The 15,910-nt window shown below is 41.2% G+C and overlaps 1 protein-coding gene across 1 annotated transcript in view; it reads right to left on the bottom strand.

Annotated features, from left to right (window-relative positions):
• Nucleotides 1-4,506: 4,506 nt before the first annotated feature.
• Nucleotides 4,507-15,910, bottom strand: part of emsy (EMSY transcriptional repressor, BRCA2 interacting) — a 29,929-nt gene continuing 18,525 nt past the window's right edge. Inside the window, exons 14-21 of the mRNA XM_008282456.1 lie at nucleotides 14,639-14,849; nucleotides 13,934-14,101; nucleotides 12,408-12,563; nucleotides 12,074-12,219; nucleotides 9,608-9,878; nucleotides 9,174-9,469; nucleotides 7,930-8,334; nucleotides 4,507-5,917 (exon numbers count right to left, since the gene is read on the bottom strand). Coding sequence (XP_008280678.1) covers nucleotides 5,735-5,917; nucleotides 7,930-8,334; nucleotides 9,174-9,469; nucleotides 9,608-9,878; nucleotides 12,074-12,219; nucleotides 12,408-12,563; nucleotides 13,934-14,101; nucleotides 14,639-14,849 — 1,836 coding nt within the window. The 3' untranslated portion in view covers nucleotides 4,507-5,734. The remainder of the gene's footprint in view (nucleotides 5,918-7,929; nucleotides 8,335-9,173; nucleotides 9,470-9,607; nucleotides 9,879-12,073; nucleotides 12,220-12,407; nucleotides 12,564-13,933; nucleotides 14,102-14,638; nucleotides 14,850-15,910) is intronic.

Raw genomic sequence — 15,910 nt, 5'->3', positions numbered from 1 at the left:
GAGCTTTTACAAGATTGAATTTCCCTTCTGGGATAAATAAAGTATTTTTCATTCATTTCATTCATTCATTTCATTCATTCACAAAGTATTTTTCTATTCTATTCTTCTATTCTATTCCATTTAGATCAGGGCTCATAGAAGGCCACTTCAGAATAGTCCAATGTTTTCCTCTTAGCCATTCTTGGGTGTTTTTAGCTGTGTGTTTTGGGTCACTATCCTGTTGCAAGATCCATGACCTGCGACTGAGACCAAGCTTTCTGACACTGGGCAGCACATTTCTCTCTAGAATACCTTGATAGTTTTGAGATTTTATTGTACCCTGCACAGATTCAATACACCCTGTGCCAGATGCAGCAAAGCAGCCCCAGAACATAACAGAACTTCCTCCATGTTTCACAGTAGGGACAGTGTTCTTTTCTTGATATGCTTAATTTTTGCGTCTGTGAACATAGAGCTGATGTGCCTTGACAAAATGTTCCAGTTTTGTCTCGTCTGTCCATAGGACATTCTCCCAGAAGCTTTTTGGCTTGTCAACATGCAGTTTGGCAAATTTCAGTCTGGCTTTTTTATAATTTGTTTTCAACAATGGTGTCCTCCTTGGTCGTCTCCCATGAAGTCCACTTTGGCTCAAACAACGACGGATGGTGCGATCTGACACTGATGTACCTTGACCTTGGAGTTCACCGTCTTAACGTCTTTAGAGGTTGTTCTGGGCTCTTTTGTTACTATTCTTATTATCCGTCTCTTCAATTTTTCATCAATTTTCCTCTTGCGGCCACGTCCAGGGAGGTTGGCTACAGGGCCATGGATCTTCAATTTCTGAATAACACATGCAGCTGTAGTCACAGGAACATCAAGCTGTTGGAGATGGTCTTATAGCCTTTACCTTTAACATGCTTGTCTATCATTTTCTTTCAAATCTCCTGAGACAACTCTCTCCTTCGCTTCCTCTGGTCCATGTTTAGTGTGGTACACACTATGTCACCAAACAGCACAGTGACGACTTGTACCCCTATAAATACGCCGACTGATTAATTACATGTTTGTAGACACCTGTGATGATAATTAGAGGAGACACCTTGATTGAACAAGTTCCTATGGTCACATTATTTTCAGTCTTTTCTAGGGGTACCATCATTTTTGCCCAGGCCTGTTTCATGAGTTTACTTTTTAAATAATTCTGTTGAACCACAGTTCAAAAGCAATGTCTGATTTTCATTGCTTAATTTTCATAGAATTTTATGAATGAATGAATTTTATTTATTATTACTTTTGTCAGATTCAAGTTATTTCTGTGACTGTTGTGGGTTTTTCTTTCATTAACCGAGAGGTATCAACAATTTTGTCCATGTGTGTATATATGCTGTTTTAAGGCATATGTATGATGTTTATTATGTTGTGCATGGTATGATTGTAGTCCCTGGCCATCAAAACATGTAGACAAACATTATCTTTTTGGTTTTGGTTTGGTTTTAGCTGAAAGTTAAATGGTTGCCATTGTTGCCATGAGGCTTTTTTTGCAATGCTCCATGTCTGAAAATATTCAGGGTCTCAAACTACAAGTGTAAAAAGCTTCATGCATAAGTTAGCATTATAACAGAGAAATCCTGAACTGCCTGATCACTAATATAAAATATTATTACACAATATTGTGATGCAGGGGAGGCGTTGGGGAGTTCGACAAGTAATCTCCCCAGCAGGCTGCTAACTTTCCACGCAGAAGATGTTGGACAAGACTAGACCCTGACTTGTGTTTGGACAAAGAAGAGATAAATCATGAGGTGTCATTGAGATTGATGCGCCAGGGGCCAAGAATGCAAAACCCAGCAAGTATTTGAGATGCTTTTTCTAAAAAAAAGTGTTTAAATCAGATTTTTTTCTGAATCACAGTGGTGACACAGACTGGTCCTTGTATCTGTTTCTCAGTCAGGTCAGGTGAGTCAGCAAAGCAGCATAAACTATGTTATCCTGTGGGACTAAGCGGGGTGCAGGGTGGAGGGACGGTAAGTCAGCATGCTCCTAAACAGAGCCACATGTCTTCAGGTCGAGGCCAACCAATGGGTCCGCTCGGGCTGGATGTGAGGCCACGAGAGCCCACTGGATCACTTTCAACATGAGGGGAAAAGCGCCAGTGTGGGGTTGGACTCAACCAGCGAGTGAGCTGTAAGGCCTTTTTTTTTTTTTTTTTTTTTTTACAAGCGCGCAGGGCCAACAGAAAAACCTCTGACACCACAGCACAGTGGCCAATAAACATGAATACTGGCTCACATGCTCATTATGATACAGTGAATAAGTTTGTGGATTTGCCAGTAGGAACCACTATAAATTCCTGGAGCATTTTTTTGGCTGGCTGAGCCAATTTCAGGCCGGGTCTAAGTACATACATGATGGTTGTACGTGGCCAAAAATTGCTAATGACGCTCCATAAAACCTGATCTATGGGCAAGAGGTGGGAAACTTGTAATCTGAAAACTAAAAGCGAGGTTTCCTGTCAAGCTGTCAGAGTGAATAAGTACAGATCAGCGGTTGAATACAATTTTGTACCTTTTAAAACGTCTGTTTGCTTGCACATCTAAACCAGAACATATTGGATCTAATTGTGCAGAGCATTCTTTTCTCCTTGTACACTGTTGTTGTTCCAAACATATGTGTATTATTATGCAAGAAAAATAAGATGATAATCAATATTTCCTAGAACTTGAAGGTTTCAATTAAAGGAACCCAAAATGGTCAGTACAATAATAACTATTTAGTCTTCTATCACATTTTTATGATTAAAAAACACATTCAAAAGTATTAACAGTGGTCTGGTTCTAATAACATGAGAAGGGAATTTGTTTTTCTTGGCAGTCCACTATTGCTAATGGAGTTCAGCACTGAGAATGGCATCTCCTGCCAATCTCCAATGTTTTCTCAGGGGAGATGAGGGCACAGTTTACTGGAATATGGCCTAAAAATAAGAGTTCACTGGGGAAACTGATGAAATGGTACAAAAGTAGCCTCAAGTGTGAAAACCCTCCATTTTTACCTGCCCAGTTAAGTGAAACGTTGCCCATTTAGGTAGAAAAAAAACACAGATCTGTCACCACTGACCATGTACATGAAGCAGTTTACCCCAACATGTCATTTAGTGGTGAGAATTTGAACTTCAGTGCTGTGAAACTGGAAATAAGCAGCAAAGTCGGCTCTGACATAACTGGTAACCAATTTAGACACGGAGCTGGGAAGATTAATTTCTCTCATTAGGTTTTCTGACAAAATGAAGCACATTTTGAAATCCACATCCCCAATTGTTGTTTGGAAACAAACAAACTCCACTTTACGTGAAATAAAATTGTGGCTGTGCGAGTTTTAACCTCATCATTACTTAATTTCGTCCATAAGTCATTTTGGGCAATTTTAGTTGCTCTGCTGTCAAAAGCTTTACAGCATTTACCTTCTGTCCTCGTCTTACTAAAGATGTGTGCGAGGTAATGCATCGGATATTTAACCCTTAAATGCTTGTAGTAATTGTTAAACTTCAGTAAAAATGTAAATGCAGAATAAACTGTTACTTCTGATTGTTTGTCAAAAAACTGCCATCCTTTCCTACGCACGTGGAGCGAGCCATACAATATATGATTACGGCATACCGGCATATTAGTCTTGAAAAGCCATACCTATCTCCACAGCGCTGGAGAATAGGCTGCCTGCACCTCATCATCACTCTGCTGTAGGGGAGGAAAAAAAAAGCTCTGGCTCATTTGTATTTTTTTTTTTAAACCAGTCACAATCTTGGGCGTTGTGAAGCCCAGAATGTAGTGACAGTGCCCCTGCAAAATTGGAGAATCGTTTTGGTGGAACATACACATGATGTGAGCACTGTCACTAATTCGCCCCCAAAAAATAAGCTGGCCTGTCTTATTACACGATTCAAATATTCATTAAAACTTGCCATTTTCAGATTCTAAAATGGTAGCTTAAAAGATGACGTTTCTTGTAGCAAAGAGAACGTTAAAAACAGCAACACGCAGATAAAAGGGCAGGAAAAAGTATTGTGAAGTGTATGAAATGAACAAGGTTTTGGTACTTCTCAAACAGAACTTGGAAATTTTAGTTTCACATTTCTGCTGCTTAAAGTCTGATCCAGGCATTCTGCTGAACAGTTCATGAAGAGGTCTGCGCATTTCACAATCATGTGGTTTGACCTCAAACACAACTATCTGTCGCAGCCACACATTGACAAACCTGTGGATTCACTTGTCAAAACAACATCACTCTCACATCAGTCTTTCAGTGACGGGAAAAGAAGCACTGAAGCTTTGTGTTCATGGGCTTTGTTGTTATTGTAAGAACCGACTTCTTAACAGGAATTTCACTAGAGATAGGCTGTATTTCCGTTTTTGTGCGTCAAAAATTCCTGGTTAAAGCTGCAACTACTGCAAAGTACCAAAAACTTCCATTCCTTCAATTGAGTGAGTCAGTCCCCATAGACCCCCATGTTAACTCCCAATCATGACAACTGCACAGGGACTGAATTTTTATGTAACTTACCCACTTAAATCGTATTAACTCTTAAAGTTAATAATTCACAGACGAATTGTCCGTCTTGATATATAGTCAGTGGTTTTGACTGCCTATAAAATCAAATAAAGTCTAAATGTAGGGAGTGGAGACGTGTTGATATCAAATTTACAGGCTACAATTATTAAATGGCATTGTCAAGAAAATATAGGTTGTCCTCTTTGTATAATGGATGATTGTCACTGTGCAAGAAAACAGTTTGCACAATTATTTGCTGAAGGGCCAACATTTCTTTTACACTATATCTGTTAAATGCACAAGTCAGAGTCTAACTTTCAACTTTGTAATTTTAATGGACAAAAAAAGAGTATTTTTATGTCTTCAGGTGTGAATGTGAAAAGCTTGTCTTGTTGCAACCAACAAAACAACATAAATTGATGTTTTAGTTCTACTCGGCTGATTTATTGTGCAGATTAAAGTTTTTTTTTTTCTCAACTAGTCATCTAGTTTGAAAAGGTAGAAAAGACGTGCATAGCTTAAACACACTATGCAAAAAAACCCAAATGCATACTTATTAAAACTCTCACTGCAACCTTTTTAACTCCAGAATATATCTTACAAAAAACAAAGGTACATTGGTTAATTTGCTTTCTTCCTCTTTACATTACAGTTACATGGTGGACAATATGTGTCCTTCAGGACTCATTTGTGGTTCTGTTTTATGTTCCTCGCAGAAAATTCAATCCACTGCAGCTTTGTTCTCTCCTCTGAAGACTAAAATCCCATACGTCCTGGAGAGTTTACTGTTACAAAGTCAATCGAAGGAGTTTATCCGATGACAGAATCTGTCCATTAGCAGGGGAGCCAATCTGGACAACCGTCAACGCGAGAGCAGTTGACGTACAGTGGCCTCAAATAGTTCCAAATATTCGATTTCATGAATGTGTAAACATCTTGCAAATGTTAACATACTGGAACCTTGTATGTTTGGAAAGGCTGCTGTCCAAATGTCTGTGACTAAAACCAATCCTGTTACCTCGCTCCCAAATTTGGCGATAAAAACCACATGTGCTATGAGTAGTGGAGGTGGAAAAGAAACTAACTCGTATTTAACACGCAAAAATACAACTGGTAAGTCCTCGTCCGCTGGGTTTTGAGTCCTCAAACAAACAAACGGTCTGTCGGCTTGTTCAAAGTGAAAATGTGCTCTGCTCCGACCAACGTGTAGCAACTATGGCTGGTTGGGGGGGCTGGCTGCTGTGGCCTCATCGTTGCTGCTGTCCACCTCCTGCTCCATGGGGCTGTCCTCCTCCAGCTGCTGGCTGGTGTAGTTGGTGATCTCCAGGAAGCCGCTGGGCTCCACCACCACGTTGGACTGGCTGGAGTCCGGCAGGATGGAGTACTGGGGGATCACCTGCATGCGTCGGAGACATGAGAGTTCAGTCAGGTCAGTTTACAGTAGCGTTTGACATAAATCTTTGAGTTTAAAACCCTGAAGTGGGTAAAATTTCTTATTTTCCTCCTTAGTGTTACAGGTGTTTGAGACTTGAAGTTCAGTAACTCTGTGCTTCATCATTTAGTGATGCTTTAAGAGATACATTTAAGTATTTTCATCATTGTTACCACACGTTTTCAGCTATAGATTTAACCGTCTGAACTCCTAAACCAGCTGGCAGGTTTGAAAGCTTTGAAAGCTAAACTGCAAGCTGTCATTACACAGAGCAGACGGAGATAAGTATGGAAACAAAATAAAAATTTGAATAGTTAAATATTTATAGCATGTGAAGCCCCCATTCTTTCCAGTATTAATAAAGACTGTGGGCACTTAGAAAAATATTGGACATGTTGATTTGACAGTTTTGTTTGTGGAAAACAAATAATCTAATCTACTTCATTTTTTCTTTTCCTAAGGATTTATGGCATTCTAACTTTTTTGAACATCTCTACTTCTAACCATGGTTGTGTTGTGTCCTTGGAGGTGCAGGACTTTACATTGCAGTAAAAAAAAAAAAAAAAAAAAAAAAAGTGCCCACAGTGAGTGACAGGAGCAGAAAAGGCCCACACACTGCTTGAGCCTCAGAGTGATAATGCACAGTTGCAGCACATTTTGGTAAATATGCTATTTGCATTCTTGCCAAGAGCTAAATGAGAGGATTGAAACGACTCCAAGAAACAGTTTCAGCTTCAGTAAAAACACAACCTGCTCTTTCTAGATTCACACTTTTAAAATAAATGATATACGACATGTTACTAATGGGCCTTCGAGGCACTGTTAGACATATTTGGCATCTCGGGGCAGATCAAAGCTATCCATTTCCCCTGATGCCAGGCTTTACGCTGAGCTAAGCTGCTAGTCTTACAGTGAGAGTACAGACGTCAGGGTGGTATTGGTCTTCTGATCTAAGTCTCTGCAAAAAGCAAAAAGGCACATTTCCTGAAATGTTCAACAACAAGCTTGACTTCAGGTTTTAAGAGGGAGCATTAGGAGCCATCTCACCTTCTTCGCAGCCAAATGAGGTTTTAAGGAGCCAAAATGTCACCACAAAGCTGTTACTCATTTAGCCACAGTAGCTGTTACTGTGTAAAGATGACAACATTTAAGTTTTCTCTCCCATCTGTATGTGAATTATTTAGTGGAATTGACCATTTGATCAGAGATTAACTTCTTTTTTAGAGATTATTCGTCTGTTGCGAAGACACTTGGCTTCTTTACTGGATGTCAGTTTCTTCTTAAAAAAAAATGCTTGTTTATATAACACAGGATCGACTGACAGTGACATTTTAAAACGCAAACACTTGTATCACTCCAAGTAAACCTGGTATTAGTATGACCTCTAACATTAGAAACGTGCAGGAACAAGTTCTTCATTTGCAAGTGGAATGATGCGCTGCATTTGTTTGCTGCAAGGAAAGCTTTCAATTAGACAACCCCACTGGGTGTGTGTGTTTGCTTATTTTAACGTCTGCTCTGATGGGGACTGGGTTATATTAACTGGGTTGAAAAACATCAAATTAAAGCATGAGGAGCAGTCTTTGTTAAATTGCTTTTAAAGCTGCACATGTTGCCTAATGAAGCTGGACAGTGGACAGATGCTCTGGGCTTAGTTGTGGCAGACCTATAGCTGAAAATAAACTTATTAATGTAGGAACACTTCAAGTGATGGTTTAAATCATGTCAAAGTAAAATAATATTTGCTGTCCTTTGAAATAAATACCTTTATGTAAAGGGTCAGAAATATTTGTTTAATTTGGAAACATTATCTTCTTCTCTTAGTGCAGCATGATTTATTAGCATCACAGTCAACATTATAAATCAATGACTGACTTATACTGTCTTTTAATAAAGAAGTCAATGTGTAACAGATGCGCTGACAGGCTCAGGCTGTGTGATTTATTACCTACGTGATTTTGTGATAAAATCCTTACCTCGATGACCTCCAGGTCCTCTTTGCTCCTCTGCGCTGTGAGACCCTGCATGCAGCTAAACTGCTGGGGCTTCGCGTGGGAGTGATGCATGGCAGCTCCAGAGCTGCTGATGAACTGGCCCGAGTCCAGTGTGCCCGACACGGCCGCCACCTCCAGCGCCTTCCCCAGAGGGCCGCAGTCGCTGGAGGAATCCACCACCATGGGCTCCGTGCTCGGGTCAATCTCTGCCTCCATCATGGAGATCTTTAGGATGTCCGACACCGAGGGCTTGTCCCCCGACGACCCGGAGCTGGACTCGGGGATCAGCTTGGCGGCCGCCTCACCACTGCTGAACACTGGCGATGAGTGGTGGGAGCTTCCAAAGGTGATCTTGGTGACGGTGGCGCTCTGCGTGATGATTGGCTGCTGTGATGCAGGGGAAAAAAAACAAACAAAAAAAAACCAAGAAATAAATGTTTTGTGGAAGCTGTAGATATACTTGTTTTTGCTTTCAGCTTCTGGAGAAGCATGTTGGTGTCTGTTTGAAAGATTTAACACACAAAGGAAACAAGCTTGCACTGTAGCCCACAAGCCATAATGTACATTTGCAGGCTCTTTAACGTGCTGCAGCTGTGCAGATAGACATGCTTTTTTGTTAGAAAGTGACACAGCAGGACGGTTTGCAGTGCTGATCTAAGGGCTCAAGTTCTAAATGTACAGATATGAACATCTGGCAGTTTAATAATCTTGAAAATCTAAATTGAGTTTCTGACTTTTCCTCGAGGGAGAAAGCATACAAGTGATGTACAGAGCAGATGTGGATGCAGATAAAAACTGCAGTTCTGTTACTGTTGTTGTGATTAATTTATATTCCAGCTGTATGGAATGCCTCAAGCTAAAATACAGCCAAAGATAATTTCTTCAAAGTCTTAACCAGGATGACTAAACTCCACACATAAGTGAGGCTGACTTGTTTGGTTTTGCCTGACCAGCTGACAGGATTCAGTCACCAGTATAGACACGAGGAGAGCAGCAGCTCCAGGTGGCATTAATTACATCATAAATGAATTTCCTGTTGCTCATCAGTCTGCCGCTGGTTTGAGGTAAATGTCACAAGGGATTTATTGTATTTCGCTGCCAGGTAGGGAAACCCCAGCATCGCAACACATGCTGGTTATGCAAACAAGTCCAAATGAAACTCTATCAGCTGCTTCGGGGGATTTTCTCCTGGCAGAAGTACCTATACATCTATAGACGCTACTCACCTGGCTGGAGGTAGTCTTCTCAGTGCTGACGGGGTGATGCGCCTGCAGCGGAGGAGGATGGGACATAGACGTGTGGAGGGGTCTGTGGTGGGACGTGGGGGCTTGCTGGAGCTTTGGCAGCTGTGGCGTCACTAGGGGTTTGGTTGGCGTGGCCGGGGTCCCGACCTTCAACCCGGGCTGCGCTGGTGCCGGCAGGGGTCTGTCTTTGGGGCTCTGGGTTAAGGCCTGGGGTTTGGGCTGAGTCTGCTCTCGTAGTTTCGGTATTTTCTTGGTCAGAGGAGGGGTGGAGGAGAAGGTGGAGGAGGAGGAGGAGGAGGAGGAGGNTTTTACAAAAACCGACAAGCCAAAAACTTTTCATTGAGCTCTCAAAACTCTGGCTCATTTTGTTTTGGGGGATGGAGGAGGGGTGGAGGAGAAGGTGGAGGAGGAGGAGGAGGAGGAGGAGGAGGAGGGCTGGCTGATCTGAGGTTTGCTCTGCAGCTGTGGGGGCAGTGGCTGCTGCTGGGTGGGGGTGGAGGTGGAGGTGTGCCGGCTCGCCTCTGCTTCAGCCTGGCTGGAGGGCATTGGCTGAGCTGAGTGGACGGTTTGCTTCACGGGTTCTGAAGCTGGCTGGCTGGAGCGGTAGAACAAACCGGTCTGGGGGTCCAAAGTGTCACCTTCCAGCTCGCCCACCTCCAACACCGTCTCAGTTTTACTGTCAGAGGGCTGAAACACAGCAGAGAGGACGGATGTTATCACTAGACTCATCCACACGGAGCTAAAAGCATCTCTGACAGTAATCTAAGTTCAAAGCAGCACATAATGTTGTTGTCATCTCAAGAATACAAACTATCTTAAGTTTTTAAGTCAAAGAAACCACATTAAATGTTTAATCTCATCACGCCTGGATAACTGACAGTCTTCTCACCAGCATGAACCAAAAATCTTTTGATCGACTCCAACAGCCATGATTTTGACCAGAAACACGAAACGCGATCACGCTTCACACTGACTCCATTTTAGGGTGAATTTTAAGATTTTACTGGTTGGTTTTATCTTTTCCTGAAAACTAAAGAGGACGGAGTGTTTCCAGCTCTGGAACGACCTGTCTGAGAAAATTATGTTGGCTTAGTCAACGATCTCTTTCAAGTCCCTTCTCAACATACACTTTTATCAGCGAGCCTTTCTTGACTTTGTTTCCTTTGAGTTGTCTCTTATTTCGGTTAATAATGTTTTTTTCCTTTTCCAACACTGTACTGGATTTTATGCACCATCTGCGTTTTTTAAAACCTGATGATTTTATGACTTCTCTGATTTTCTTTCGATGCCTTGTGAAGCACTTTTTGACTTGGACTTCTAAAAAGCGATCTGTAAATATAAATTACTGTTGTTGTATTGCAAAGGCTGGAATACAATAACACGATGTAATAAGATGATTTAACGACATTGAGGTGAAATAATCAACGGGACTACTGTCTTCCGAGCCTCAAATACTGAGCACCATGACAGTACTGTGTCATAATAATTAAAGGGAAAAAAAAGCACTGAAAATAGATTTTTTTTTAATTGTGGTACATTTTTTCTCATAAATACATGCGGTTTGGCCGTGGTAAAGCCACTATGATCTGGAGCTTTAGGTTTCTGTGCAGTCATGATCATCAGTCAAAAGTTTAAGCAGTTTAAATTCACAGTCTAAGTTGCCTGAAGGCACTGCATATAATAAAGTCAAGTTATAATAACATATTACAGACAGAAATCCAGAAAAACCCATCAATTCTCATTCAGCAGTCACACTTTAACATGAAGAAAGAAGAGAAGCAAAAAGGAAAGCAAAATAAACAGAAACATTAGGCACTGGCTGGGGTATGAAAAAACAAAAAAAAACAATAACAAAAAACAGATACTATCATCACTCGACAAGTAATTTCACCCAAATTCCCAGAAAACATTTTCTCCAGCGGTAATCCACCGACCTCTCCATAAACCAGTTCCACTAAACGTACTGAAGAAACTGTTCCTGTTAATGTGTTTTTGATGGTTTACCCAGAGCGGCATGTGGTGCTCGTAGGACTGAAAAATGCAAATGAAATTCCATTTAGGGCCTCATCAGAGGCCACTGGAGGTAAATGAGAAAACAAAAGAATACAAACAAACAAAAGAGGACTGAAAAAAAAACAAAATTACAAATGCTCCAATACAGACGGCTCCCAAACCTCAGTGACGAAGGAAAATCATTCACGTAGATCCAGAATACAACAATTACATCAGCATCTGAAGCAGTTTGATTCCCAGTTATATGAAGCCAGAATAAACTAAAAAAAATTGTAAGTACATGAAAATTAAAAGCACGATCAGGTTGCAGTAAGATGAGAGAATAAAGATGACTGGAAGCAGCGAAAAGAGGTAACAGATCTTAAAATGAAGGACAGTTAGCAGAAACTGAACTTCATTCTGGAATTAGGCTGCAACCAATAAAGTGATTTATCTAAGAGGGAGTGGGGACTTCTGTGCTGACATCTCAAAAAAATTGTGCAAGAGTTGAATACAACATTATACAGAATGCAACTGAACAAACTCTTCCTATGAAAGTGTTTCCTGTGGATTACCCAGGGTGGCTTTGTGGTGGTACTTGTGGTACTGAAAATTAAAAGGAAATTCTATTTACCTCCATTGTTAGGTAAGAAAACCACTTGAGGTAAATCAGGAAATATTTTGGTGTTCATTTGTGTAGTTACTCTTCTTTATTTAATCTGTTTGGAAAACCATTTTTAGTGAAGTGAAGCTTTGAGCTTCAACCCTGCATTTATCACTTCTGTTAAAATTAATCATTAATGATGATGTTTTCTATCCCAGTCATTTATAGAACCGCATACAATAAAAGTTAACCTCTTTATTTTCTGAGATCAAAGTCCTGTGCTCACCACTTGTGAAGCTGTGGAGGAGACAGCGACCGGTTTGGTTACCACAGTAACCTGGCTGCCGGCTTTATAAGGCTTCGCCAGCTGCTGACTGGAGGACATGACCACGTCGTCATCCTCCGAGGATGCTCCCACTCTGCCGGCTTTACCTGCAGGAGGGAAATCCCAGCCAGGCGGTCACATGATGGTATCAAACAAGACAGGCTTGTTTCACTATGTGCCAATTTGAGATTTTAGTTTGAGGTTTAGCTTGTTCCACTGAAAGTATTAGCTGGCAACCAAAAAAGGAAGCGTAAAGGGTTTCAGATTCAGCAGGTGAAGCAGTGGAGGGCAGTACCTGGAACGATGTACTCGGTGCTGGGTTCGACCTCGGAGGTGGAGGGTTGGGGGGACTCTGGGCTCGGCTTCTTCTCCTGGGCCAGCTGGATGGGCACCGCCATCTGGCTGAGGTCGATGGTGTGTTGCCTCGGCTTGGACTCTCCCTTCTCCTTCACTGTCGGGGAGGAACAACACTGAAATTCAGCATTATTGAGGAATTCAGACATATTTCTCATTTCTAAAAGCTCATACTGACAAATTCAATTCAACTGTTTCTAATTTGCTGGTCCTTTGTTCCGTGTTGAGCAACTTTCAATATAACAATATGACCAGCAGCGCTGCAGAACGATGCTTTTTACAATCGGGTCCCTGTTTCGTTCATAGTGCATATTAGGACACATGTTTGCACAATTCAACACAAGATCCTGCTAGCAAGTAAACATGGATGGAAACATTGCAGTATTCTCAACATTCCACAAGTTTTATGGAGGAGACACATTTTTTTTTAGCCCTCAAGGATTCACATACTGCATTTTTATGAGTACCCCTGAATGTAAAGATAACTTTATAAAGTTATCTTTACATTTAGGGGTTCATTTCATTCATTCTTTACATTCATTCATACTTTAGAAATACAGTTCTATTCTATTCTATTCTTTTGTTTGTTTACAAGCAAACTCCACAGTAGGGCTCCATAACATAGAATTTTCGCAGACACATGTAGATTTCAGGAAGGACACAGGGGATACGTCCCACTGGACATTTAGAACACATGCATTATGTGTGTTGACTCGGCAGGGATGCTCTTTCTACAGGAGAATAAATATTTAAAAGAAATAGAAAATCCTTGAAAACCTTATTTGTATTAAAGTCCACTATTATTAGAATAGTCTCCTGATTCCTACATTTAGTTTTTTCCTTTACATAAACAGACATTTCAACATCGAGAAGTGTTTTTCAGGCACTAAACAACAACAGTGGGACTCATCTATTAATAAGTGGATCTGCTGAGCAGCTCAGGTTTCATGAACTGTGAACTGCAATTTTCTCAGCTGGGAATTTACTGAGATAATTGATGACGAGCAGATAAACATCTGTCCCTGTTTTGTTTTTATGCGTGACTCCATTCAATTGCAGACACTATTCACACGTTTGGATATTCCAGGGAAATCTTTATCTTTGTCTGTGTACTCATCAATCCTGTTCCACAGGTTTGTAGTCCAATGAGCTATCCTTCAAAGCAAAGCCTCGAGCTAAAAAGAGAATCGTTGTGGGTCAGCAGCTACCCAGGCTTCAGCAGTTCCTGTAAGCCTATTCATGTTTGTTCAATGTTTTGAATGTATATTTAAATCGGATGAAGCAAAGGGACCACCGGCTTGGTGGTGAGACTCATTTTGGTGTTTGCGATAATGTGTAGAAAGGTAGGTGTTTTCCACCTGTCCTTTGCATGTAATCATCCATGTGAGCCGTCAGCACTGCTGCAGTCAGCATGTGTTCAGGCGATAATGAAGCTACGCCTCACTTTTCCGTGACATAAAGCCTCACCTGTTGTCTGTTGCAGCTCCAGCAGCGCTTTGATGGTGGAGGTGGCTGACTGGGATTCCGCGGTAGACACCTCCTGGTAGATAATAGTGGGACTGGACTCCACAGAAACCTCCTGCTCGGTCCAATCCTGCTCTCTGGAGGACACCACGTGCACTACAGGCTGCGGTTCTGAGGATTGACACGGATAATGTCGGCCAATATTTAAGGAATTTTACAAATAAGCATCAGGTTGGGCTTATTTTTTACATTAAACGGCCTTTAACTACGGTGCCTCTTTTAAGCCAAATAATGAAAGTCTTAGAGTGTGTCATCTGGTTTTCAGCTCAAAACACTACAAATACCATGATTGTGTAACTCCTGGTCTCGGGCCTGTTCTAAACAGATCATCTTAGTGTCTGTAGCTTTAAATGCTGCTGTCCCTGCCCCCTTCAGGAAAAAGACTCTCTGTGGGGCAGGATTATATAAACTTTTAGCTCAATGCCAACTGGTCCCTCAGTTTCCACACTAACAGAGAAATTCTCACTGGCTTATAAAGCTGAGTGGAAATCTCGTAGCAGTAAGAGTCTTCATATTCTCACAGCTTCTATTTTACATCTCCAAGTTTTTAAGGCAAACAAAAAATAATAAAAATGGATTTTGACCATATGGAACAGTAAATGCTGTTTCTGACCTCCTTTCCTGTCCTTATTAAAAATTCAAGTGCACCTTGAGTGCTGCTATGCGAGGCCTCGCTGGCTAAGCTGCTGGCCTCAGTGAGGCTGCCGGCCTCGTCCTTCGAGGACCCGTCCTGACCTGAAGTCTGGCTCTGACCCATTTCCGCAGAGCGGGTCACCTGCTGCAGCGTCTCAGTGACCAGCTGCCTGGTCTGCTCGCTCACCACCGCTGCCTGGAAGACTGGCTTCGGCTTGATGAGAACCTGGAGGGAAACCAAAGGAGCACACGGTGACCTAAACAGCTGTGATTTTTTGACTGACAAGTTCTGCGTCATCAGCACCAGGCATCATGCTCCACATGTTGACTTCTGAATTGATGTTAATGAAGGATGGTATCTGAGACTATCAGTTAGAAAATGCATAGTTTCAGTATTTGTTATACACAAAACATAGTGATCATGTAACTGTCAAGGATTATCCATCAACTTTTATTTAAAATGGAGCAGCTTCGAGGTAACAGCTGCATGTACAATAAAGCAGAGCAAAGACACAAAACAAGACGATGCAGGCATAAAGTTAACAAACAGACACAATGATCAAAGTAGCTGGCGATTAATGCAATAGTTAACACCTAGTTGATAAATTCTTGCAGCTCCACTTCTGGTGCATGTTCAGGAAGCAGGTCATCAGTGTAAACAATTGGAAAGGCAAATTTTGAATGAACAATCTACATCTTCAGAAGTTTGGTAAGGATGTTCCGTTTACGTCACTGGAAACTGTTTTTGTGCAGTTGGTGCTCAAACTAATTTTAAAAAATGTGAGGTGATTTTTCAGATAGTTGTTTTGGTTTAAGCAGATCTAGTTTGTGGTTCCATTGTAACTGCACAGTACCTCATCAGTGTGGGCGTCTGATACTCTAGTATGTGTATATGTGCACAGCTAGCTGACTCACTGACCTCAATTTCCCCTTAATGACTGAAACAGAAACTGAATTCAGGCTAAATTTAGACTCTAGTGATGCGTTTGATAGTGAAACTATGACATACTGTTTGTAAATGAACAGAAGAAGTCATCAAAATCCTGCCCAGAGTGATAAAACATTAGAATAGAATAGAATAGAATAGAATAGAATAGAATAGAATAGAATAGAATAGAAAAATACTTTATTTATCAGACCAATATCCAACCTTCCTTTTATCTCAAAAATCCTTGAAAAGGTTGTGGCAAACCAACTATGCGATTATCTGCATGTAAATGGTTTGAATGAAGAGTTTCAGTCAGGATTTAGAATTCATCATAGTACAGAGACAGCACTGGTGAAGGT

The sequence above is a fragment of the Stegastes partitus genome, unplaced genomic scaffold (genome assembly GCF_000690725.1).
Source record: "Stegastes partitus isolate 25-593 unplaced genomic scaffold, Stegastes_partitus-1.0.2 Scaffold273, whole genome shotgun sequence".
NCBI classification, from domain to species: domain Eukaryota; kingdom Metazoa; phylum Chordata; class Actinopteri; family Pomacentridae; genus Stegastes; species Stegastes partitus.
The sequence above is the reverse complement of the archived record's forward strand: the minus strand, read 5'-3'. Positions and strand labels throughout refer to the sequence as shown.